Source organism: Perognathus longimembris, chromosome 19, assembly GCF_023159225.1.
Source record: "Perognathus longimembris pacificus isolate PPM17 chromosome 19, ASM2315922v1, whole genome shotgun sequence".
Taxonomy (NCBI): Eukaryota; Metazoa; Chordata; class Mammalia; order Rodentia; family Heteromyidae; genus Perognathus; species Perognathus longimembris.
In genome coordinates, this window is record NC_063179.1 from 20,286,441 (window position 1) to 20,314,227 (window position 27,787).

Consider the following 27,787-nt stretch of genomic DNA (forward strand, 5'->3'; position numbering starts at 1 on the left):
GGGAGGGAAGGAGGGAGGGAGGGAGGGAGGGGAAAAATAAAAGAAAAATATGGAAAATAAAACAAAAAAGAAAAAGAATAAAACAGTGTGTATCCAGCAGCCTGAGTGTATACACACACACACACACACACACACACACACATACACATACACATACACACTCAGGAAAATAACAAAATGTTGGTTTGAGCTTTGGGTTGCCAACATGTTTATTGAAGCAACACAGTCTTCATGAAAAGGATAATATTTTTATGATGTCCCTGCTGATGTTAATTTTATTCCTTGTATATATTACCAGAAAAGCCATAGATGATGTACAAACCTTTAACACATTATGTTCTGCTTCCTCTCCCGTTATAACATTAACTTTCTCCAGTAAGTATTTTTGTGATAGTTGGGAAGAGAAAACAGCAGCGGACTCAATTAGGGATGCATTTTTCATAGAATCTGTTCCTAAGAGAAAATAGAGGTAAATAAAAGGCCCTACTTTCTCTAATGTGGAAAGTTATTTTTGCCCTTATTAACATATGCATTCTTATCTATTAACAATAAAACAACTTGAGTTTGGGTCAGATTTCCTTATCAACTTCCCACAGCATTAAGAAGTCAAAAGTCTAAAGAGTAGTATGTCTTATAATATAATGAAAGTCTTATAATATCAAGTATGTTTAATTATTTACCAAAAAAAGAAAGCCCATGGGGTTTTAGAGGTTTTTTTTTTTTTTAATTTTACAAGTATCAAATAAGTGGTACGATAAACAGGAGTAACAAGTAAACCACATTAGATGTACAAATGAAATAATTCTTACTTGAATTGGGGGAGTTGACAGGAAATTTCAGAATGGATTTGAATGTTTTTCCCTTGTTATCTGAATCACTTTCAAGTTGAGGCTGGGTGAGTTTTTGAGTCCCCTAGGTGAGGAAAAACATATTATTTAATGTCATCCCAACATGTTTAAGTGAGCCATAAGATACTTCTGTTCTTTTACAGCACAGTGCACAAATCCAAATGCTGTGTTCTTGTTTTGGGTGGCCTTGTATTACACAGGATTGCTAAAGGGCATTGATTCTCATCTCAAAAACATAATTTTACTGCCAGCTTACATCAGAGAGGGTCTAGTCCCAGGAACAGTGTGAAAAATTCTAGTAGCACAGAAGATAGAGAGATTTCATGTTCCCACTAGACTAGACTGTTGTCTACAAAGTGAAACTATCTTCTCAACTTGGAGATGTTTCACTATTCCCAGGAATTCACTCTTGCTATACTTTGAAGGAGGGGAGAAATTATCCAGACATGCTCCCCTCCGCCACTAGATACCTTCAAGAACATATTTATGGAAAGAATCTTAGTTTTTCCCAAGGGAAATATTGCCAGTAATTGCTATATATCTGGTATCATCAAAGCCCTATGAAAAAAGACAAATTATCACCCCATTTACCACTACATATATCTTCCCGCAGAACTGAACGGATTTGAGCAATGACACTTAGGATTCGTGTTCCTATCATTCCTTTTTTTTTTTTTTTTGCCGGCCCTGGGGCTTGAGCTCAGGGTCTGGGCTCTGTCCCTGAGCTTCTTTTGCTCAAGGTTAGCACTCTACCACTGAGCCATGGTGCCACTTCTGGTTTTTTCTTTTTATGTGGTGTTGAGGAATCAAACACAGGGCTTCATGTATGCAAGGCAAGCACTCTACCACTACGCCACATTCCCAGCCCCCTATCAATCCTTCTTTAAATTCAAAATTCTTTCACATGATTTAGACATTAACATGTTTCCTGAAAACTTGTAGGGATTTGTATGGTTATTTTCACGTTAAAAAAATGAAACAACTCAGGTTCAGAAAGTTCATGGTCAGCCACTAAGCCAGGAACGCACACTGGCTCTCAAATTACAAGGCCACAAGATTGCAAGATTAGAGGAAAAATACAGATTATGTCTATTATCTCTACCATCCATAGAGATAGCTAACTGAAAGAGATGGGAGGCTCATGTCTTTTTATAAGCCAAACTTTAAATGCCCTTTGGTAATATGTACAAGTGTTAGCCATCTCAGACCAAACCTCTGTGACTTGGACTGCAGCTTATTTGAATAATTCATTGAACACTTCATTACCAGTCTCTCCATATATATATATATATATATATATATATATATATATATATTTTTTTTTTTTTTTTTTGCCAGTCCTGGGGCTTGAACTCAGGGTCTGGGCACTGTCCTTAAGCTCATTTTGCCCAAGGCTAGCACTCTATCTCTTGAGCCACAGCACTACTTTCGGCTTTTTCTGTGTATGTGGTACTGAGGAATTGAACCCAAGGCTTCCTGCATGCTAGGCAAGCACTCTACCACTAAGCCAAACTCTGATCCCTCTTCTTATAAATTAGAAGCCCCTCTAATGTACTATGTCTTTAAGTGAACATTGAGTAACTTTCAAACCTGGGTTTAGAACCACTTAACACTTTGGCCGTACCCATAGAGATTCTGACAGCAGTTGAGCATAAGTAAGACAGATCATTTTGCCTTTCCTTAGGTACCTTTGGTTTAACGCAAATCAAAGAACTAGTTATTATTTTATTTCAGTAATGATGTTATAATTATGCAGTTTCCTCTCTCCGTGGGTTCCCATCTATTTGTCCAACAACTAAGATTAGTTTCCGACAAGAATTTTTCCAGTTAAAGAAAGAAAATGTGCCCTTGAAACCAGGAAATAAAAAGTATGTTCCAATTTAATATAGCTTTTTAAAAAATTAATTTGCTTCCAGAAATTTAAAGTGACTGTCCTCTCTATAATAGAAACTATTACAAAATCTTACCAAAACCCTTTCTACCATATTTTCTCCAAAAACGAAGTCAGAACTGCATCTCTTAAAAGAAGATTTATCTTCATTCAGTTGACATCTAAGAAAAAGAATGATGCATTTGCTATTTTGAATATATAGAGTCATTTTAAATCGCAGTAGGTAAAACACATGTTCCAATAGCTTATGTAAAACATAAACATCTGCTAGCACTTATTTATCTGAAGTTAATGAGAGATGAAGGAAACCTAAGATGATATCCAAAGTATTTTCCAGCTATTACAAAATTAGCAGTAGGGGCTGGGGATATGGCCTAGTGGCAAGAGTGCTTGCCTCGTATACGTGAGGCCCTGGGTTCAGTTCCCCAGCACCACATATGCAGAAAATGGCCAGAAGTGGCGCTGTGGCTCAAGTGGCAGAGTACTAGCCTTGAGCAAAAGGAGGCCAGGGACAGTGCTCAGACCCTGAGTCCAAGCCCCAGGACTGGCCACAAAAAAAAAAAAAAAAATTAGCAGTAGGTCATCCCAAAGATCTTGTGCCCATCTCTGTGATCAGCCACAAGGGCTACCCAGGGATTTCCTTTTCCACGATAGCCTTACCCATCTTTATTCATCACTCTTCTCTGCTCCAAGTGACCAATGAGGCTTTAAAAAAAAAAAAAAAAAAAAGCAGAGACCTTTTTCTTGTCAGTTATACTTGAGCGAGCATTGTTGACATTTTTCTCTTTCCAGGATTTTATATGTTAAAGGTGTTTCACACGAAGAAAAACTCAAGAGCCTTTTTGTAGGCCAATGTGCTCCAGGTCCCAGTTGATTCCACACTGTGCAGAATAAGCAACTGCTACTCTATCTGGACAGGCCTACTCAGGTGAGTCAGTATTTGTCCACAGATAGATTTCATTTGTTGCCAGGGCTAAGAAATATCCATTTTTAATTTTGCATATTTATTCTGCTTTCCTAAATAACAGACAATACCAATACTAATTAAAAAGAAGGGGAAATGTCAAAGAACGAAAAAAAAGGACTAGTAACCAGATAATTAATTCTTAGCAAAATAACTATTTAATTAGCCAAGAACCATGGCTTATGCATGTAATCCTAGTTAGCCAAGAAGCAGATTGGGAAGATTATAATTCAATGTCAACCTGAACAAAAATGTTCACAAGTCCCCATCCTGACCAGCAATGTATGGTGGTACACACCTATCTCCTTAGCTACACAAAAAGCTGAAATCTGAAGACTGTGGTCTCAGGCAAGCCCAGAAAAAAAGATCATACGATTCCATCTCAACAGAAAAATCTGTGAGGGGTAGTATGTACCTATTATGTGGGCTACTGTACAAGAGTAATTGAGAGTAGCATAGTCCACACCCAACTGATCCAAAAAGTAAGAGCAGGGTCTCAAAATAGCCATAAGAAAAAGACTGGAGAAATAACTCAAATTGTGGAGCACCTGCTTAGCAAGCATAATGTTCTGAGATAACCCCTCGTATACACACACACACACACACACACACACACACACACACCTAGTTAAACAACAGGGAGCCAGGTGCCATTGGCTCACGCCTGTAATCCTACCTACTCAGGAGGCTGAGATCTGAGGATCATGGTTCGATACCAGCCCAGGCAGGAAAGTCTGTGAAACTATTATCTCCAATAATCACAGAAAAGCCCAAAGTTTCACTGTGGCTCAAGTTGTAGAATGCTAGCCTTGAGCAAAAGGAGCCCAGAGACAGCATGCAGGCCTAGAGTTCAAGCCCTAGTAACAGCTAAATAATTAAATTAAATTAAATTAATAGCGGAGATATTTTGAAAATCACTTTAAGCTTTTGTTCTTATAAAATGTCCTCTGAAATGGGAATCTTGGCAACTGATTCACACAATGTGAATATTATTCTCTCTTAATGGTTGTAATAAAAAGAGAAAGCAAAAATGAAAGGAAAACACTTCTATTATCTCATAACATTAAGTATCACTAATCCCCCAAATCTGAAATCTTCAAATTCTCTAAAATCTGAAGATTTTTGAGCACTGACATAATATTGCACGTAGAAGATTTCTGACTTCATGTGATGGGTCACAGTGAAAAGGAACACAGTTATTTAAAATATGATATTAAATTGCCTTTGGACTATGTGTCTGACATATGTAAAATACATATGAATTTTATGTTTAAGTTTGAGTCTCATCTCCAAGATGTGGCATGTATATTGAAATATTCCAAAATCTGAAAAACACATAATTTAAGCTGTTCCAGCCTCAAAGTTTTCCAATAGCAGATAGTCAATCTATATGAACTTACCTTATTGAGGTTGTCCCTAAAAAATGCTGGCCAGTAGACAACTGGACTGAAATTCTGGCATTTGGTAAATTTTCACTTAATAAATTGGAATTCCCCTCAGAGTTCTGAAAGGAAATTACATGCATCACAAGGTTCATTAGAGTTGTCTTACTATAAGAGTAAGGACAAGGAAATAGTTATAAATACACTGAAAGCTTACTTCGTTAAAGTATTGCCCTGAGCCCTTTAAGTACATTATATAATTTCCTCAAAACAATGCCATGTCCTCTGTATTTCTATGATCTATATTTCATAGATGAATAAACTCAAGTTAAGAACTTAAATTGCTTGTCCAAGTCACATACAAAAGAATGGAGAGGAATTTGAACACAGATCTGCCTGACTGTACACTTCAGTACAATATTCAGAAATCTCTGGGAGAAGATCCTTGCCAGCTATACATCTGATGAAGGCATAATAGCCAATATATAAGAAACTTAAAAAACAAAACTCCTGAAAATCAACCACCTAACTTATAAATAGGCAAAGGAGTGAATAAACAACTCTCAGATCAGAATAAGTAAAAAAGACCAATAAATTCTTAGAAAAGTGTTCCACTTCCCTGGCCTTAGTGGAAATGTAAATCAAAACAGCCTTGAGATTCTAATTCCATCTCATTTCAGTCAGAATAGCCATCATCAATAGTAGTTTTCACTTACGTTGCTTAAAATGGCTTTAGGTATATATTATTGAATTTATGCATAGTAATGAACAGCAATTTTTCTGATTTTCATATCCAAGCTAATAAGAAATTTAAAATTATTCTACAAAGTTTTCCTACAGATAATTTTCATCATATTTCTACATTTTATTCATTTGATCAAAACTTTCACATGATATTTTGTAGATCGTTTGTCTTTAAACATCATAAAACAGAAAATTTAATAATGGCCAGGTATATCTAATTGGGCTTTTAGTAATTAGGGAAAATATCTACTCTTATAAAGTACTTAAGAAAAAATGTTTGGGGGCTGGGGATATGGTCTAGTGGCAAGAGTGCTTGCCTTGTATACATGAAGCCCTGGGTTCAATTACCCAGCACCACATATACAGAAAATACAGAAGTGGTGCTGTGGCTCAAGTGGCAGAGTGCTAGCCTTGAGCAAAAAGAAGCCAGGGACAGTGCTCAGGCCCTGAGTCTAAGCCCCCAGACTGGCCAAAAAAAAAAAAATGTTTGAAGACTAGAGATTGAAATTTTCTTCTTTGCTTTATAATTTATGTAGATAATATGATAATGTTTTTTTAAATACACAAAGGTAGATTTATAAAGATCATGTCAAAAAAAAAGCACATCAAGAGATTATCCTTTGAGTACACGTCATTCCCAAGCCAAATACCATATCATATTTAGAAATCAGCTATTCAGCACTATTCACCATAGCCTGGAATCAGCCCAGGTGCCCCTCAATGGATGAATGGATCAAGAAAATGTGGTGAATATCTACACAATGGAATTCTACTCATCCACTAGAAAGACTGATATTGTATCATTTGCAAAGAAATAAAGGACCTGGAAAAAATTTATGCTAAGTGAAATAAATCAGGCCCAGAGAGACAAAGGTTGCATGTTTTCTCTCATATGTGGAAACTAGAATTGGTCTATAAAGATATAAGTAAATACCTTGAATGGTATGCAAGTAGACATAAAGGTATTAATTGGAATATAGTAGATTCAGAGGAGAACAGAAGCAGTCTAATTCCTTAGAAGGTGAAGTCATAGTTCAACAAAATAAAAGGGGAGTATAGACAAATGAAGAGAAGAAAGGGGGAGAATCAGTACCAAATTCAATGTGTATCCCACAAAATGAAGAAAAGTGAAGGGAGGTGTAGTTTGGGAGGCACAAATGAGAATGATGAAAGGAATAACATTAATTGAGATGCACTGTATTCACAAATTGCTTTGTCGAACGCAACTCCTTCTTGCAACTACTTAAGCATAATAAAAATATTTTTAAAGAAATTAACTATTCATACTTCTTACCTAAGACAAAGTGAATAACATTCATGTCAATACATGAAATAATTCATGTAACATACTGATGATTACTGGACTGTAATTTAATGGCAGCTTTTAAAATTAAATGAAAATTAAAATCACGTTTTACTTTGAACCACATTTTCTCGGTAGCTATGCATAATTGATGGAATTATTTTTAGAATTCCTAATGGCTTCCACAAAATCATATTCTACAAAGAAAAGGACCTGGAAACATTAAAACAAATTTAATTCTCATTTTACTACTAAAGAAAACGTTAGGTGCTTTTAGGATAAATGTAAATAGTAACAGGCTGGATTCATTCCCTTATGATTTTTCTTCCCCACTGAATCAAGCTGGCTGCTATGTTTTTTACTTCCTGTGTTTCTGGACTTCTATTAATGGGCCTACAAAACAGAGCAAATCCAACCTTTAGTTGTTTACTTGGGAACAAATGGCTAATAGTGTCAAATTCCACCTACTTACCTATGTCGCATTCTTCTATGCCTACATCTACCCATTCTATGGCTACATCTCTAGCCATAGCATAACCCCTCAGTCCATATCGGTATACCCTGAGCAAAATGAACACTTCTCCAGCAACGCTTACAGTAGCTGATTCAGACACTTCAATAGTTGGAAGGATATTCTCGTCTGTCTCTAGAGGCTGCTCAGCCCTTCCAATTGCAAGGAGAATTCCTTGCTTCTGCTCTCCAGGAAGATGGGTCTGGAGTGGACCCCTGGTGTGACCTAAACTGGCAAAGCCACGTTATGATGTTAATGAGCTAGGGACGCTGAAATCCTCCTCCGTTTTTCGATTGCTAATCCTGGTCTGCATCTACTTCTTGGCCTCCTTGATACTGTATGGGGCCAGTGTGCTGGAATATGACCTAGGGATTTCCTCTGCTGGAGACAGAGCTTTCCCATCAGGAGCGATCATAAAATGTGTTCTAGGGAATAACTTCCCAATTTAAGTACACGTGTTTTAATAAAATTACCAAGAGCTTTCTTTTACCTACTTTAGACATCCCTCAAGCCTGGTTGCATCTTCAGCAACAAAACAAACTTCAAGTCACCCTTAGTACTTTCCGTGGGCAGCCTCAAATAACCAATTGAAATCCTACCATAGGAAGGCTTCTTACCTTTGTGTTTTGTTTTGTTTTTCCTTTAGTTTCACAAGATTCTGACACATTATACAATAATGTTTGTTTTATTTTCTCACAGCTTTGAGCTTGAGGTGGCTGTAGAATAGCGGGCCTTAGAACGGGTTCAGAATGTTTCACGGGACCTTACAAAATAGAATTAAAAGATGGTTGTATTTTAATGAAACACTCCTTTCAGCCTACTTTTCAAGTGATTTATTTTCTAACTATGTTCTTGCATCATAATTAAATGAAGGGCTAATCAAGGCCAAAATTAGCCAGCAAAAGTGTTTACTACTTACTTCCTGCTTACCTTCTGCCTAAGTATTCTTTTGTCATTAGGACCTGACTTGCCAAATAGTCTTATTCTTCATGCTTTGTCATCCTGTTCTATCTCTACATATACTTCCCCCGTATCATATGTATGCATATTACAAATCTACCTGGTTAAATGTAAAAATTTTCTGCGATTCTTGAAATGCAAGATGCCTACCTTGTTCTCCACTCCTAATACCAACATTCCTTTGTACAAGAGTTGATGTCATGAAGACATTGTTTTTTCTCACTGTAAGAAAAAAATGCATTTTGAAAATGTTAAAGCTTATGTCAATTTCTTCACAACTGGGGTTTTTTAAGTCCTGTTCTGAGTGCACCAGTAGATGTCACTATTGGCACTAATTGTACTATTCCATACTCCTTAGAGGATTGGTGCTGCTCAAAATGGGATTGCCAAGTGGGTTTTGCTGCATCATTCTGTCTACTCTCGGAAAACTAAGCTACTGGCAGAAAAGGCAGTCTTCTTTGCAATCATGAAATAGTTTGATGTAAGACATTCTACAGATCATAAAATCTGCATTGGTAATAAGGCCTGTGTGTGCTCTGATGTATAACTTATGTGAGTTCTAAAACTGTTAATAAAGTCTGTATTCAATCCCCAACTTTCATTAGTGAATCTGACAGAAGTAAATATACCTACTGTGCTAGGGTTCTCTATAAGCGTACTGATAGTGTAAGACTAGCAGCTGCTACAAGTGTAGAATTTCTATACATTTTAAAGGTTGAGAATCACTACATTGATTAATAGAGATGATATAAGAATAAGAATTGCTTCTTCAAAATGTTCTGCAAAGTAGTGTAATCTAAAGAGTTACTTCTCAACTCAAATTTAGTGATTATTTTATGATTTTTATTCTTGAAAAACAACAATAAATGGACCATGTAAATTGTACTTTTTTTTTTTTTGTCATTTCCAGCAATGTTAACATTCTGTGCAACATAAAATGGAATAGAGGGGTTGGGGATATGGCCTAGAGGCAAGCATGCTTGCCTCATATACATGAAGCTCTGGGTTCGATTCCTCAGCTCCACATATACAGAAAACAGCCAGAAGTGGCGCTGTGGCTCAAGTGGCAGAATGCTAAGCCTTGAGCAAAAAGAAACCAGGGACAGTGCTCAGTGCCTGAGTCCAAGCCCCAGGACTGGCAAAAAAAAAAATGGAATGGAGCAGATTGATACCAGTGTGCTTTCTTGGTGTGTGTTTGAATTTTAATGAATTAAAGTGAATTGAAATCATGTTTTATATGTACATATATAACACTAAAAGTTACCATTTGGCTTTATGTACAGTGTAATAAGACAGAGCCCTTTGCCTTTGGCATTAGGCCATCTATTCTCTTAATGTCTGTAAAGTGTTGGTTGGGCTTAAAGGGTCTCTATTGACCTAGGAACTATCTCTTCTGTGGCTGAAAGGTCATCAGTTATGTTAGGATTATTAATAAGAATATTGGTTCATTCATTTGAAAACTCTTTAATTCTTGGATACAAGGAGACCAGTTAAAAAGAAGTAAATGCTTTTTCTTTTACTTTAGAAGCAAACTAAACTTGGAAAAGGGAGTTGGTCTCCACTACACTAAAAATACACAAGAATGGAAACCATCATTTTAATGTAGAGAAGGCACAAATCATTTCAAATTATCTTATGATACAGTAGTTTTACTCAGCAAAGCATTTTAAATTTTCAGTAAAGAGAAGTACTGTTTTAATTATTGAAAATCTCTCACAGAATGACATTCATAACATCAGAATATGAATCTAAATGTTTGAGTACTCTAGGGGTGTGGATAATACTAAATAAAACAAAGGAAGTTGCTTTTATTTTGTAAGGCTGCTTTATATATTGCCGTCATAAACATGAAGCCCTAAAAACTAAGCCATCAAAGTCAAATTTTCTACCAAAAAATAAATACACATATACTGTCTGAATTTATGAAGTTAGTATTCATACAATTCATGCAATATAATTCATGCAATAATTCTTGCATACTTTGCTAAGGTCTGTATTTGGCTTGTTGCTAAAATATTGTCATTTTCAAGTAGCTGAGAAGAAAAGCTGTGTGCTCTTGGTTACCTGGCCCAGTCGGAGGGAAGGTTGGGAGGTCAGTGAAGGATGAAGACCTCAGGCGCTTCTGAGACAAGGTTGACACTAAAAGCAGATTGCAAACTCCAGTCATTAAGGTTTTGTTTTGGTTGTTTTTGAAAAGCTTTTAGATCACCAATTTAGACAACCTTTGTATTTTTATCAAATAATTTTTTTCCAAAGGAATAACTCTAGTGAAGGATTAGAAATGAATTTCCTTTCCATTCAATTAAATAAATATTTTTTGAGTGCAGACCGTGTATAAAACACTCTTTCAGTCTGGAAAATGACGTCGGTGAGCTCATAGTGGAGGGTCAGATACATGTGTAAACTATGGAATTACAGGGCCCCAAAGCAACATGATCTAATAGGAAGGAAATCACTGGAGTGCTTATTGATGTAAGGGGCAGGAAATTAAGTTACTGATGGGCTTAGGATTCAGTGTATGACACAGTTCCTTTTAACATATAGGCACCATTTACTGAATAGATGGTTAATTTTTAAATAGCCCCTTTGAAGGTATCTTAGAAATTTTATATTCAGAGTAATCATAGACTACACTTACCTTCTTGGGATTGAGAATCTGCAGTATTCAAAGTAAAAGATGAAGACCTTACACGCTTTCTTGAGAAACCATTGCATTCTGAAAAAAAAAATGTAGTAGGAAGGAGTATTTTTTTTATTGCTCGCAATAGCAAGTTGTCATCAAGCCATGGTATACAACGATAAACACAGAACATCATTTGATACCATGTTAATTCATGAAGCGCAGTTTTGAACCTATTCACAATTATAAACCTATCAGCATATCCTGTTAGTATGAAACAAGTAGAAACATGCATCCTGAGCTTCCACAGAGAATTTTTGGGAGGGCTAAGGACAGGCAGTGGTGAATCCCAGACTCACAATCACTCGCATCAGTGTTCTCAGGGATCTACATGTCATCCTTCAATACAAATGCCCATTTACGTGTATTTTTTTTTAAAGGGCATCAAGTTTTAGTCTATGCACATGACCAAACGCCTGCACCTTCTTGTGTTCTTTGTGTAAAGATTGGTTTTGCAATACAGATTGTGAATCATTACCACGTTCTGTCATTTCACGCACGGTGTCTTCTGCGGGTCTCTGAAAGGAAACAAGGCTGTTGTAAGAATCTACTTTAAAAAAAATAAATGCTTGGAGGTTGCATTCTTGCTTAGTTTTCTTTGTGGATTATCAGGATTGTCTTATTATACAAGTAAAAGACCTGTATACGAATAAATACCAAAAAAAGAAAAAAAGATATTAAAAAATAACAGAAAAAAAGAATAAATACCAACAGCAAATGCTGGAGGGGATGCGGGGAAAGTGGAACCCTTCTCCACTGTTGGTGGAAGTGCAAATTAGTACAACCACTTTGGAGAACAGTATGGAGGTTTCTCAAAAAGCTCAGCATAGACCTACCCTATGACCCAGCCATACCACTCCTGGGCATCTATCCTGAACAGCAGGTCTCAGGATATCAAAAAGACATCTGCACTTCCATGTTTATCGCTGCACAATTCACAATAGCCAAAATATGGAAACAACCCAGATGCCCCTCTACAGATGAATGGATCCAAAAAATGTGGTATCTGTACACAATGGAATACTACAAAGCGATTAGAAATGATAAAACATTGGTATTCGCAGGGAAATGGTCAGAACTTGAACAAATAATTTTTTTTTTTTTTTTTTTTGGCCAGTCCTGGGCCTTGGACTCAGGGCCTGAGCACTGTCCCTGGCTTCTTCCCGCTCAAGGCTAGCACTCTAACACTTGAGCCACAGCGCCGCTTCTGGCCGTTTTCTGTATATGTGGTGCTGGGGAATCGAACCTAGGGCCTCGTGTATCCGAGGCAGGCACTCTTGCCACTAGGCTATATTCCCCAGCCCTTGAACAAATAATTTTGAGCAAGACAAGCCTAGAACACAGAGAACAAAGGGGCATGGTCTCCTTGATATATGACTGTTGGGGGCGGGGGGACAGTAGAGACCAGGTCTGTGAAACAAAACTTCTTGTCAAATGGTATTTCCACAGGTTTGGGTCAGCGACCTTACATTATGTATCTAAAACCAAACAACTACTAAACATAAAGAGGTCTAAAATAGACCTATCAGTGGATCACAATAGCTCAACAGCTATGTACATATGATCATATAAGACAAGGATAAGCAAACTTTATTGTTGATGTTGTATTTAAAGTTCTAGGTGAATTTCCTTTGGCATACGCCACGTGGCTACTGTATATGATTTTGGTACACTGGGTATTATATATATATATATGCCTACCTGATCTAGGGAAGGGAAAGAAAAACGAGGGTGTAAGATATCACAAGAAATGTACTCACTGCCCTATTATGTAACTGTACCCCTTTTGCACAACACCTTGTCAACAAAATTTAATTAATTAAAAAAAATACCAAGGAATAATAATAATTTAAAGTAACAATACCAGTCATCTTATTGTCTTTTAAAGCAAATGGTCTCGATGTGATGCTCAAAAAATGGAATGTCTATCAGTCCCATCTAAACAAACATTGCAGCCTAGAGTTTATTTTAGATTCATTTCTAGGTCATGTCAGTGGTGGGGAATTCATAAGAAATCAGCTTCCTTAATCTCTCCCAGTCTCTTCCTCTTTTCAGATCACTCCACATAAGCATATTATTTTAGTAAAAATCAGTGTGTTATCTATATGATCCCATTTCAGCCAAATGGCTGTCTACATATCTCACCTACACAAGTTCCTAGCAGCACCACTGTGTTACTTATTACCAAAGGATAAGTGTGTGCAGAAGAAATGTTTTGGAATTGCTAGTTAGCTTCTTGAAATATAATTTTCTTTGTCGGAATGAAGTTAAAGAAAAGGGAATTCATTCTTACCTTAAACGTTGGTTCTCCCTTTTCAAAAACAAATATTGGTTGAGCAATCACAGATTTTTCTGTAAAGAAAATGAGAAAGCAAGAAATTAGAGCATATGTTCAAATTTCTAGCATCACCTCAAAATATTTGAGGGACCTGGGGAAAAGCAAAGGAAGAGGTGACATTGTTTAAAAAAGAAACATTTATTACCTGATTTATGAAGGAGTAACTCCTCTGTATAGCACCTTAATAATAACAATAATAGTTGAGCGAAAAGTATATTTATTTATTCATTTTATTTAGCAGTACTGGGAAGTGAACTCACAACCTTGTATTTGCTAGGCAAACACTCTTACCACTTGAAGCATGCTTTTAGCTCCTACAAGGATATTGCAAGTGACATATTTATAAATAACTTAAGAGCTAATTAGAGAAATAGTACTTAAGGTGGGTGATGGCAATATGTTAGTAAACAGACACTTTAACAATTATTTAATGTACTTGCATTAGAGGGGTAGTAGAGAATTTGCCTGGTATACACACGGCCCTGAGTTTGCTCTTCAGCACCACAACAAAACTTTTAAAAAGACAAGCTTTATGAATTTAACAACACTTAAATCTAATTACCTGTTTTTAGAATCTCTTTACACGAGTTTCAGTAACAAGCCCCATTAAATTTGTTTTAAGCAGAGAAGTGGTTAAAAAAAAGAAAGTAAACTTGTTCAAACTATGCCTCTGGATGATTAATAAATGCTACTAAAAGGGATTAATAGGGTTACAAAAGAATAAAATATTCAGTGGGTAAAAGAAAATCTTCTTCTGACACCCCTTGTTGTACTGCCATTGAATCTTAAGGAATGTGATATAGATAGCTTACAATCGCAGCACTCAGGAGTCTGACACAGAAGGATCACAGAGGCCATCCTGGCATACAGTAACATGACCCTGACTCAGAAAGCAAAAATCAAAGAAAAGTATAAACACACTGCATTTCATCCTTAACATTGTCCAGACAGAGTTCATATTTCCTGGATGAGGGTGCTTATATGCTAACCTCTATTTTCAATATTTAGATTAAGTAAAAGTCCATAGCCTTATTGCTTTTTTATTTTTCTATTTAAATAAGAAAATGGAGAAAAACTCATTGATTCTAGGGTATACCTGAGTTGTAATCACTTCATGTATCAGCATTATAGAATTCTTCAGAAGTATTATATGGGGATTAAAATTCAGGCTCTAAGTTGAATTGGCTAAATACTTGGGAAAACTTAATATGTCTGTACCTTGATTTCCTCATCTGAACAAAAATAAAATTAAAACTCTACTTACAGAGCTTATGTGAAAATTAAATAAGATTTTTAGATAGTTACTTTGGTTTAAATATGACAAAAAAATCACTAAAGAAAAATATTAATATTTGGCATACCACCAATATCCATTCTTAAGCTTACTGCTGACATTGCTAACTGGTGACAGTATGTTTTCTAATGAGTCCAAGTAAGACAATTGTATCCATTGTATGCCCCAAAGGCTTTGATTTTCCTACAGTCTTATGACATAAAAGTGCCATAAACTCTGCTAGACTGCTCTTCATTAATCTTTTTGTGTCAAGTGAACTTAGGTACCTTCTTGGATCCTTGTGAGTAAATAAACTAAATAAACTGCTCAGTTCTTATGCAACTTTCTCTGCCATCTTCCCCGGGAATCTGAGAGGGAGGGGGAGGAGGAAAAGGAGGAAGAGGACGAGGAGGAGGAAAAGGAAGAAGAAGAGGAGGAGGAAGAGGGAGAAGAGGAGGGGCTCTTGAAATTAGTATTTTTAAATGTTTTTATTCCAATAATATTTCAATATTCCAATAATATCATTGACCAATGCATTTGTTCAACAGTTATGTATGTATGTAAGGCATTATGGCTAAACCATAAAAAAAAAAAAGAAATGAAATGAACAAACTGAGAAAGAAAAACAGACAAATGTCTCTGCTGTCACAGAGTTCACACTGAGGAATAGAAGTAAAGTTCTAAGTAATTACATTAGTTACTTAAATGTACTTGAGATAAGAGTTACAAATGAGAGATGCTACATTCTTAGCAAGAGACTAATGAGGATAGTTTGGTTTATGCAGTCATAGTAGAGGTCCCTGGAGAGGTGATATTCTAAACAGAGAGCACAGCAAGGGTAAAGTCTATAGCTTGGACAATTCCAATAATGGTAGGAACCAGTGTGGCAGATGCTAAGAGAAGGGAGGAGGAGGAGTGGATCAAAAGTAGGGCTGGAGGGCTGGAGATATAGCCTAGTGGCAAGAGTGCCTGCCTCGGATACACGAGGCCCTAGGTTCGATTCCCCAGCACCACATATACAGAAAACGGCCAGAAGTGGCGCTGTGGCTCAAGTGGCAGAGTGCTAGCCTTGAGCGGGAAGAAGCCAGGGACAGTGCTCAGGCCCTGAGTCCAAGGCCCACGACTGGCCAAAAAAAAAAAAAAAAAAAAAGTAGGGCTGGAGATGAGACTGGAGTCTTCCAAAGACTTGGTTTCTTCTGAGGAGTTTGTTTTTTACCCAGGAGAAATGGAAGCCATTTGTTTTAGTGTGTGTGTGTGTGTGTGTGTGTGTGTGTGTGTGTGTGTGTGTGTGTGTGTAAACACCACTCTGCCTGCTGCATAGAAAATGGGTCAGAGTAGGAAGAGCTAAGGAATCTAATTAAAAGGCTACCCTAAGTTCAAGAAGAGAACTGATGACGTAAAACTTTATTTAAAATTGAATAGCTAGGAGCTGGTGGCTCATGCCTGTAACTGGCTACTCAGGAGGCTGAAATCTGGAGGACCACGGTTTGAAGCCAGCTGGGGCAGAAAAGTCTGTGAGACTCTTACCTCCAACAAACTACTCAGAAAAAGCTGGAAGTGGCGCAGTGGCTCAAGTGGTAGAGTGCTAGTCTTGAGCAAAAGATGCTCAGGGATAGTTCATAGACCCTGAGGCTCAAGCCCCAGGACGGGGGGGGGGGGGGGGAATCATATCCATGGTTTAAAATTTTTAGTACACTCTTCATTTACAGTAATGAAAATAAAAGGATGGGGAAGAAATATTTGAACACATAAAGATAATTTTGATGTTTTGCCTGTTCATGACACATTTTTAAATGCCTGAATATTTTATTAAGTAAAGCCATTCATTCACTGCACACAAATATTTTACTGAATACAAAGTCTAAGAAAGGGCGCAAATCACTACCTATTTAACTCAGTTTTGGTTCATGTATAATATTGCTCCTTACTGGAGGTGCATTGTCAATTAAGTGATTTTAGTCATCATCTTGTTTAATTATTTTGCATATTAAATATGTTACTTGCTACTGACAGACAAGGAAACAAAGGTGCAATTGAATTTCTTGCTCAAGGCTATAGCTCTAATAAGCAGAAAAGCCTTTAATTCAACCCAATTTTCTCTCCTCCAAAAGCATTAAGCTCTCACATCACACTTTCGTTAATCAGATTTCTGTTACTACTGAAAAAAAGATTTTGTTTTCTTTTCTTTTTTTTTTTTATCTGTTTTTGAAATGGCAAGGGAGAGACACAGAAATAGAGGGACAAAGGATGAACAAATGCAGCAGTGGTACTCACTAGAAACTATGTTGAAAATGAATTATACAACTTGTGGTGGAGACAGAGAAAAAAACTGGGAGAGAGCGAGGCTGGGAGTAACATTGTCTGAAAAAGAATGTACCCTCCACCTCTCTGTACATCACCTTTATAATAATAATAAAATATTTTTAAAGTATATTTAGAAGATTAGTGGAAAGTTTAGGGATCAACTAATAATATCTAATTATAAAAAACTAAGCAAAGAGCAATACAAATATGACATAATTATTAACTTCAGAGAAAATATAATTCTTCACAAGAAGGGAAATAATGTATTGAATGAATTAGTTGCAGTACCATTTACTTAGTCACAATAATGTTAATAAGAAGTACTGATCTTGTCCAGCACTGATCGTTCACACTTGTAATCCTAGCTACTCAGGAGGCTGAGAATTACAGTTCAATGCCAGCTAGGGCAGGAAAGTCCATAAGACTCTTATCTCTAACAAGCCACCAAAAATCTGAAAGTAGGGGCTGGGGATATAGCCTAGTGGCAAGAGTGCCTGCCTCGGATACACGAGGCCCTAGGTTCGATTCCCCAGCACCACATATACAGAAAATGGCCAGAAGCGGCGCTGTGGCTCAAGTGGCAGAGTGCTAGCCTTGAGCGGGAAGAAGCCAGGGACAGTGCTCAGGCCCTGAGTCCAAGGCCCAGGACTGGCCAAAAAAAAACAAAAAAAAACTGAAAGTAGAGCTGTGGCTCAAGTGGTAGAGTTCTAGCTTTGAGAAAAAAAAAAGTTCAAGTTCAGTGTTGAAACCTTGAGTTCAAGCCCCAGGACCAACCAGCCCTTTACCCCCAACCCCCGGGGGTGGGGGGAAGGAAATACTGATCTTATTAAACGTAAAACAATTTGGAGAAGATAGAGAAGTATATATTTGTGTAGTGATCCTGTTCATTGGGTTCAGGGAAATCTGTGAAAGTGAACTGCATTTTTAAATAGCTTATACTATATGCATGATACATGGAGATGTAGAAGTAAACATCAAAAGATATGGTTGTGAGGGTTGATGTGATTGTCTTTAGAGATCAAGAAAAAGTAAGGACAGGGGCTGGGGATATGGCCTAGTGGCAAGAGCACTTGCCTCGTATACATGAAGCCCTGGGTTCAATTCCCCAGCACTACATATATAGAAAATGGCCAGAAGTGGTGCTGTGGCTCAAGTGGTAGAGTGCTAGCCTTGAGCAAAAAGAAGCCAGGGACAGTGGTGCTCAGGCCCTGAGTCAAAGGCCCAGGACTGGCAAAAAGAAAAAGAAAAAAAAAAAAAAGAAAAAGTAAGGACAAAGGAAGAGACCAGGAGCATAGCTGCTGATTTTCCAGGGAGGTCTTAATTTCATTTCTTAAACCACAAGAATATTATATTTTTGAAACAATAAAATAAAATATGAAAAGAATTTCTTTGCTACAGTCATGTCAGATGCCATAATTAAAGGACAAATCTCATATATCTTGCCAAAGATAGATCTCTTATTGAGTTATATTACTTGGCCAGGATGCAATACTTTATTTCTTGGGCTTAACTGTTCTTTACATTAAAATGTGGTAAAAGGATCAAGGCCTGTGGCCAGCCCTAGGCCCCAACATGAGACCCTATTTAGTACTAACTAAAGTAAGAAAGGGTTGGGGTTGTGACTCAAATGCTAGTGCTCCTTCCTAGCAATTGCAAGACCTTGAGTTCAAATACTTCATACCATTGGATGCATAAATGTAAGTATGCATTTATTTATATAATGTGTGACCAGATAGAATCATAGAGTTCAGAACGTAATTGCTGAACCAGCATAATGGCATGTCTGCTCTTTATAATGAAATCTAAACTCTTGAGAGGCATTTTATATTCTTAGGCTTCATCTTTATTCGTTCAACACCAGCGTCCAAGTCACCAAACTAAAATCCAGCTCAGTATTATATAATTACATATGTAATAGCACTGTTCTTTGAGATTTCCCCAAAATGCCACCACAGTCAGTGTTATAACAAATCTGAATGCCCTTTTCCCCTGCTTGACCATGTACAGCATATCCCTACTCACTGTCAATTTTGGGTGAGTTGCAAGGGGTCTTCCCTAACCTTTAGTTCCATGTACTTAATTGACACCCAGTCTCTGAAAAACTTATTTGAGCTAGTCTGTTAACTGAAGGTTGTTGCTAATGAATCATCTGAGAGGAGAGTGTTTGAAAAAAATCTACTTAGCTAAAAGAGAACCCCAAAAGCAGAGGAAGAGACTGAGAGTGGAATGTCTGGGCTCACGATTGCAGTGTGGATGGTGGGGGGAGGGGGTAACTTCTACAGTCTCCATGCTTTTGCTACTTAGTCCCCCACCCCACCCCGAGTGTGACAACTTGGTCGTGCTGCTTTATAGTTCAGGGAAGGTGGAAATTGTTCCCTACACTTGATAGAACCAGGCTGAGTTAGTGATGGCCCAGAAAGGTGGTGGAAAACAGCCATGCAGAGAAGAGTATGGCAATAAACCCTGTTCTGTGGGTAGGGACTGCCAAATAGGTCACTTCTAATTGCTACCAGGCCTGGGATTATCCACTTGGACTGTAGCCCTGGTAGGCTCTGCAAGTTCCTTTCTCTTTCTTCCTAGGCTTTCCACGTGGCTCTGCCACATCTGTAACTTCATCTCCCTGGGTACTGTTCTCTAATACTTTTTAAAATGCCCTATCCCCTTCAACTTCTGTCACTTCTGTCTGATTAACTCACTGATCAAAGCATGGATTTTGGAGCTTTGAGGTCAGATAGTCCTAGAGCTTTAGTATGAAAAATAAAATAAGATTACTTCACTTGTAGTTTTCTCATTTCTTTCTGTGTATGTATATTTCAAGGGATTTTTATGAGGACTGAAGCAATGTTTGAATGTGGAAGAACATTACCTTCAAACCTCTGGGTAAAATACAGATTATTGCTCTATCTTTGTCTGTCTACCTGTCTATCTATCTATCTGTCTGCCTGTCTATCTACCTACCTAACCTACCTATCATGGACAAGACACAGACATTGCCAAACACAGACTTTGCTACTCTTTTAGAAGTAGAACCAAGGCCTTGAAATTTCTGCATTATTGCCTGCGCTCACATCTCAGCCTCAGCTCCAAGCTGTGCTTAGCTTGTTTATAATTCAGTCACGCAGAGAGTAGGCTGTAGCCAGAGATTAAATTTCGTTTGCATTTTAGGACTTAGAGATTTGAAGCAGCAATAATTCAACCAAAGACAAATTGTTTTCATTTCTTAACATTTACTTCACAAATGTCTCTAGAGAGAAGTTGGTAAATCCTTGAAATCAGGGAATTTGAATTAAATCATTTCACATAGCACATCTGGTAACATGTCTCTATAATCAAACAGAGGGATGACTGAAGCAACTGGATTTCTGTTTTCCATGGAGGCCGTAATTGATCCCCCAATACATGGTCATTATGTGCATGGATTCTAGACTGGGAATGGTCAGGGGCCTGGATGGTTTCATGAAGAGCTTTTTATTGTTTTGCTTTCTACAGACCATTTTCTTTTTTTTTTTCCATATTCCCAGCCCTATTTTATTCATTTTTTTCTCTTTTTAACTTATTTTTATTTATTTTTTATATATTTTTTATTATTAATTGAACATAAATTTTTTTACAAGGTGTTGTGCAAAGAGGGTGCAGTTACATAGTAGGGCAGTGTGTACATTTCTTGTGATATCTTACGACCTGTTTTTCTATCCCTTGTCTAGGTCAGGTAGACACATATGCAATATACAATGTATCAAGCACATATACAGTGTTCACAGACTTGGGTCTCTACTGTCTCTCCATCTCCCTTTGTTAACAGTCATATATCAGGGAGATCATGCCCCTTTGTTTTCTGTGTTCTAGGCTTGTCTCACTCAACATTATTTGTTTGAGTTCTGACCATTTCCCTGCGAATAACAATATTTCACCATTCCTAATCGCTATGTAGTATTCCATTGTGTATAAGTACCATATTTTTTGGATCCATTCGTCTGTGGAGGGGCATCTGGGTTGTTTCCATATTTTGGCTATTGTGAGTTGTGCCGCGATAAACATGGAAGTACAAATGTCCTTTTGATATCTTGGGTTTTGCTGTTTAGGATAGATGCCTAGGAGTGGTATGGCTGGGTCATAGGGTAGGTCTATATTGAGCTTTTTGAGAAACCTCCATACTGTTCTCCAAAGTGGTTGTACTAATTTGCACTCCCACCAACAATGGAGAAGGGTTCCTCTTTCCCCACAGCCCCGCCAGCATTTGTTCTTTCCTGAGTTCAGAGTATAGGCCATTCTAACTGGGGTGAGGCGATATCTCAGGGTTGTTTTTATTTGCATTTCCTTTACTACCAGGGATGTTGAGCATTTCCTCATGTGTTTCTTTGCCATTTTTATATCTTCTCTTGTGAAGTCTCTCTTTAGCTCTTTAGCCCATTTCCTAATAGGTTTATTGGGCTTGGAGGGGCTTAGTTTTTTGAGTTCTCTGTAGATGACCAATATCAGGCCTTTGTCTGTTGCTGTGCTGGTAAATATCCTTTCCCATATCGTTGGCTGTCTTTCTATTTTGGTGGCTATGACCTTAGCTGTGCAGAAACTTTTTAATTTGTAGTAGTCCCATTTGTTGAGTCTTTCCGCTATTTGTTGTGCCCCTGGGACTCTATTCAGGAAGTTCCTTCCTGTGCCTATAAGTTCTAGTGTCTTTCCTACTCTGTCCTTCAGTAGTTTCAAGGATTCAGGTCTGATGTTGAGGTCCTTGATCCATTTTGAGTTGATCTTGGTGCATGGTGATAGGCTTGGGTCTACTTTGAGTTTTCTGCATATGGCTGCCCAGTTCTCCCAGCACCAGTAGTTGAAGAGGCTATGTTTATTCCATTGTATGTCTTTAGCTCCTTTGTCAAATATCAGTTGGCTGTAAGAGTGCAGTTTTATTTCTGGGTCTTCAATTCTAATCCACTGGTCTTCCGATCTGTTTTTATACCAATACCATGCTGTTTTTGTTATGATGGCCTTGTAGTATAGCTTGAAGTCTGGTATTGTGATACCTCCTGCACTATTTTTTTTGCCTAGAATTGCTTTGGCTATTCTAGGTTTTTTGCTGTTCCATATGAATTTATGGATTGGTTTCTCTATTTCAGTGAAGAATGTGGCTGGGATTTTGATAGGTATTGCATTGAATTTGTATAACAATTTGGGCAATATGGCCATTTTCACTATATTGATTCTGCCTACCCATGAGCATGGGAGGCTACAGACCATTTTCAATATATATCACAACATGCTTCATTTCAATCTTCTGTTATCTCAGGGTCAAAATGATTTCTATTTGGATAGTTCTGTCTTTTTCTTCTTCAAGGCAGCAGCTACCACATGTGAGTTATGCAAATCATAAGTCTTTAACTTTTTGTCTTCTGGAATATCTAACCTCATATGAACTTAATAAGTCTTTCAAAAAGTTAGACCTGGGGGCTAGGAATATGGCCTAGTGGTAAAGTGCTTGCCTTGTATACATGAAGCCCTGGGTTCGATTCCTCAGCACCACATATATAGAAAAAAAGCCAGAAGTGGAGCTGTGGCTCAAGAGGTAGAGTAGTAGCCTTGAGCAAAAAGGAGCCAGGGACAGTGCTCAGGCCCTGAGTCCATGCCCCAGGACTGGCAACAAAAACAAAACAAAAAGAAAAAGTTAGACCTGGAGGATTTCCCAGGATGCTTCTTTTATATGCTGTTAATATAAAACTTAGATTTTGTTGTACTTTTACTTATTGTAAAATGTACAGATATATTTGGTATATAAATAGGAATATATATACTTTGGAGAAAACAGACCTGGGTTCCAGTTTCCCTTCCTTAACTTCTGAACTTTGTTTTTCACATCTGTGAAATGGGAATCATAGGACCTATCTCATACACTTGTAATGATAAACTGAGTCACGTATATTAAACACTTAGCATAGTGCATGGCTTGTAAGAAATTCACAATAAACTGTTCTTATTACATGATTAAGATCTGCAGGAGGGCTGGGAATATGGCCTAGTGGCAAGAGCGCTTGCCTCCTACACATGAAGCTCTCTGTTCGATTCCCTAGCACCACATATATGGAAAACGGCCAGAAGGGGCGCTGTGGCTCAGGTGGCAGAGTGCTAGCCTTGAGCAGGAAGAAGCCAGGGACAGTGCTCAGGCCCTGAGTCCAAGACCCAGGACTGGCCAAAAAAAAAAAAAGGTCTGCAGGAGATAATTTATTAATTTTACTCACAAGAAAACTAATGGTTTTAAATGTTAAGACATGGCCAAGTTTCACACAGATAGTTCTTAGGGACCTGGGTGGGACTAAAGTACATGAGAGCTGTAAGCTAGACTCTAGCTGGACTTCCACTTACAGGCTCTTTTCTGAAGGGTGCCATGATGCCTCCTGCTTCCACTGTTCTCTGCAGAACGGGTACAGATGTCAGCCTATATTGTTTCTTGTTTTAAATATTGCCATTACTTCTTCACTCTCTGATTCCAAAGACTGTCCACAGGTGAATGACCTACTGATAATAACAATTTTAAGTCACTTGCCAATATTGACTTTTAGCTACTGGCAAAAATGGCAGAAAAATGTATTTATCTATGATGGAGCATATCCATTTCTCTACAATTTTCCAGTGTTTTCTTTTTCTAGGAATAGAGTGTTTGCAATCTGTTTATCAGAGCAAAAGGGGGAAGGGGCTATGCTTCTGGATTGGTAATGCCAGAAGGACCTGCCAGCTCTTTGTCTAAATCATTTCCTCATTGAGCCCAAAGGCTAATAAACATTCAGAATGTGTCCTAGGACATGCTTGGTCAACTGGCACCATGTGGAAATACATATTTCATTTGATAGGACTTGTAAACTGCATATTTTCCCCTCCGAATAACTCACAGTGAGAAAACGCTTCCATTTGTCAGAAATGGGTCTTTGCACTTCATGGAAGGGAGAGGAGGTTAGAAATGCAGTCTAGATTTCAAGAGATGTTGAAGATATATATTGTGCAGACACATACACAGGTGTTTAAGCCTGGGATCATCAATTTAAAGTACATTTTAAGTAACTCTCCAGTAACATTTACTGTAGTTTTGAACACCAAATATATTCCTAAGAAGTGAATGATTATTCAGAAGAACTACTGAAGATTTAAAATATCTTCCTATATTGAATTTAAAACTCTTTACTAAGGAAAAATTAAATTAAAAAAATAATTCCCTTGTGAATTTTCAAAGCTTAGGCAAGATGGGGACTTCTTCCAGTTTTAAAACTCTTAAGTTATTTATCTTTATCTTGAGCCTTTTAGCAAGTCGGGGATGTGGGGAGGGAAATCCTCTTTCCTCATTCTACAGGAATAAATGGATGTTTTCCCAGTGAGAACAAAGTCTTTGTAAGCCTAGCAGCAATACAGAAGCCACGCTGCCAGCCTAGGTCTCACAGACCCCCAGGGCCTGTGTCCCTTCTCCTGCTGGGAACTTCCAGAAGCCTCTGAGCCAGGCTTCTTCTCACCTTCTGCCTCGCTGGTCCAGGGACAAGAACAGAACAGGAATAACCTGATGCCTACCACAAATGGTTTGGCACAGACATCTTGTGTTTACCAGAACTGTGCACTTACTAGAAATAGTCTGCTCATGATGTTAAATAAAAATTACAACTGAAAAATTTTCACTCAGAAACTTTATGTGACTTGAAAAGTCCTCAAGAAAACTCAAAACAATTCTTTCAAAGTATCAGTTCTTTCCAGTTTTCATGATCATTGGAATATGAAGACATCAAGATCAGAGAATTGGAAAAGATACTCTAATTAAATGATTATTTAAAATTTTTAATTGTGATAAAGTGAACATAATAGTACACTTGCCACCTTAAACAACTCCTCCTCCTCCTCCTCCTCCTCCTCCTCCTCCTCCTCCTCCTCCTCCTCCTTCTTTGTCTTCTTCTTCTTCTTTGTTTTGCAACAGGGTCTGTCTCACTATGCATTCCCAGCCCTGAACTTGCAGGCTAATATACAATACTAGCCATCTTGTAGCTGAATTAGTTCACTTAGCATTTTTTTTATGTTTGCAAAGACTTAAAGATTTTTGCAAAATTTGATAGGAACATAGAGTCTCCATTCCTATGTAATACTATTCTTCATCCATGTAGCAGCACACATCAGAATCCCATTACTTTTAGAAGTTGAGTAATATTCGTGTATGTACTTATTTATGACTATATCACATCTTCAATATATGAATATGTATCATATTTTAGTTTGTTTGTTCATTGATGAGTTTTTAAATTAGCATTTCCCCATTCTCCTTCATTTGCTTCCCTTTGGCTCTGTGCTTCTTCACCCAGCTCCCCAGGTCCACCCTCTCCTCACCTCATTTCCCCCAGAGGCTCATCATTTTCTTTTCATGTTTAGTGCTAGAATTATTATAAATCATCGGGGCTGGGAATATGGCCTAGTGGCAAGAGTGCTTGCCTCCTATACATGAAGCCCTGGGTTCGATTCCTCAGCACCACATATACAGAAAATGGCCAGAAGTGGCGCTGTGGCTCAAGTGACAGAGTTCTATCCTTAAGCAAAAAGAAGCCAGGGACAGTGCTCAGGCTCTGAGTCCAAGCCCCAGGGCTGGCAAAAAAAAAAAAAAAAAAAATCATGGAAATACTGTGTTTTTGTAGTTTAGGGGATTGGATCAATGGCCTAACTTATCCTAGGCCAACCTTCGACCACTGGGCCACACCCCAGCCCCTCAATTCTTTTATGAGTTATTTTAGTCCCTTTTTTTTTTTTTTTTTTTTTTTTTTTTTTGCCAGTCCTGGACCTTGGATTCAGGGCCTGAGCACTGTCCCTGGCTTCTTTTTGCTCAAGGCTAGCACTCTGCCACTTGAGCCACAGCGCCACTTCTGGCCATTTTCTATATATGTGGTGCTGGGGAATCGAACCCAGGGCTTCATGTATACGAGACAAGCACTCTTGTCACTAGGCCATATTCCCAGCCCCATGAGTTATTTTAAATGGCATAAAACTCAAGCTCTCTCTTCTTAATTTTCCATCTATTTTAGCTACTTTTTTGTTACAATAGCTCTTATATTATGTGTAATTCTGGTATGTAAATAGAAGTATGGACTCAACTCTTGTAGTAGCTAGTTAACTCTGAGTACTACTTCTTCATCTCGTTTCAGATCGGTGATACATGAAGGTAATTGGACTTAGGTGATCTTTGAAGCCCTTTCAATGATTGATGAATATCAATCACTTGGATGAACTATTTGGTATAAATAATAATTGCCTGTATAGAACAAGGACTAAAAGAAGATTATAAACTTACATCTGAAGTACCAACATGTGGGCTCAAGGGTGCAAAGCTGAGTACAGGCCACACAAGTAGGGAGAAGTTGGACACATTTATTATAATGCTTTAAACTTGTTTAATGATTCTTCTCATCTTTGTGGCCGAAATTATTTTCTAAAAATCCCCTCATATTTATTTTCCTTCATCCCACTGTCAAAACAATCCATTTCATTAATAAATTTGCACCTATCCTGTTTTTAAAAAGAAATATGGTTTTAAAAAAAGACCTAAACTTTAATCCATGAAACTCTTTATAGTTGATCTTGTTAAATAAACAGAACCTGTAGCACTGTACTTGTGTCCAGCCTTAGTTTATTTTTTTTAAATGCACATGTGCATTTACAAATCTTTATCTGCCACTCCAATGCTCTATAGATGAGAAAAAGTTAACACAACCCAAGACCAAAACATGCTACTTCTAACATTCTCAGGGTTTTACCTTATTGTACACTTACTTTCTCTCTAAATGGCATTGTCTCCTGTCTTACAATTGTATCAAAACAAACAAAAAGATTTGGTGTCCATTACTCTGGTAGGTCACTGTACAGATACACTTAGCCTGCCATCCTGTGTTAAAAACCTAGATCCCCTTCCTTTGACCTTTTGCTTATTCATTGCCATCCTTGGTGGATGGAGAATCTCAGCATTGCTTAGAAGAAGAAAAAAAGCGCTTTATGGGGCTAGGAATATGGCCTAGTGGCAAGAGTGCTTGCCTCATATACAAGAAGCCCTGGGTTCGATTCCTCAGCACCGCATATATAGAAAAGGCCAAAAGTGGCGCTGTGGCTCAAGTGGAATAGCCTTGAGCAAAATGAAGCCAGGGACAGTGCTCGGGCTTTGAGTCCAAGCCCCAGGACTGGCCAAAAAACAAACAAACAACAAAAAAAGAAATGCGCTTTATAACTGCATACAGGTATTGACTGCATTTGACATCCTAACTTTTGAATGTTTTGCGAGCTTTGCCAGCAGACTTCATTAAAAAGCAACTCAGGTGTAAAACTTTCTTTGCTAAAATGTTGATTAAAATTTCAAGTCAAGTTAATGATTAAATCTAATAGTTGAGCTAATATTTCAGACAGAGTCCACAGTTTAATTTTCACAAGTATATCAGGGACTGGGGATTCAGCTCAGGGATCGAAACCTTGCCAAGCATGCGTGAGGGCCTTGGTCTCAAAGCTCAGAAATGTATCCCCAAATGTGAATTATAATAATGATTGTTATGTAGCCATATTTAATTTAAAGTCTGGGATATTACTCAAAAGTTTTAAAA

At 37.7% G+C, this 27,787-nt stretch overlaps 1 protein-coding gene and 1 long non-coding RNA gene across 5 annotated transcripts in view; both read right to left on the bottom strand.

Moving 5' to 3' along the window:
- The window catches only part of Ranbp3l (RAN binding protein 3 like), a 47,980-nt gene that overhangs the window by 11,872 nt on the left and 8,321 nt on the right, over positions 1-27,787 (bottom strand). For 3 of the 4 annotated variants that reach the window (XM_048368378.1, XM_048368377.1, XM_048368375.1), the window contains exons 2-11: positions 13,577-13,635; positions 11,762-11,801; positions 11,242-11,319; positions 10,668-10,742; positions 8,754-8,825; positions 8,261-8,406; positions 5,104-5,207; positions 2,816-2,900; positions 810-912; positions 323-453 (exon numbers count right to left, since the gene is read on the bottom strand). In XM_048368378.1, coding sequence (XP_048224335.1) covers positions 323-453; positions 810-912; positions 2,816-2,900; positions 5,104-5,207; positions 8,261-8,406; positions 8,754-8,825; positions 10,668-10,742; positions 11,242-11,319; positions 11,762-11,801; positions 13,577-13,635 — 893 coding nt within the window. The remainder of the gene's footprint in view (positions 1-322; positions 454-809; positions 913-2,815; positions 2,901-5,103; positions 5,208-8,260; positions 8,407-8,753; positions 8,826-10,667; positions 10,743-11,241; positions 11,320-11,761; positions 11,802-13,576; positions 13,636-27,787) is intronic. The other variant, XM_048368379.1, reaches the window with a different exon arrangement.
- On the bottom strand, positions 19,848-22,634 carry LOC125367688. Its single transcript, XR_007214126.1, has 2 exons — positions 22,428-22,634; positions 19,848-20,695 (listed from the first exon to the last, which is right to left on the bottom strand). It is a non-coding gene; the product is annotated as an uncharacterized LOC125367688 (long non-coding RNA).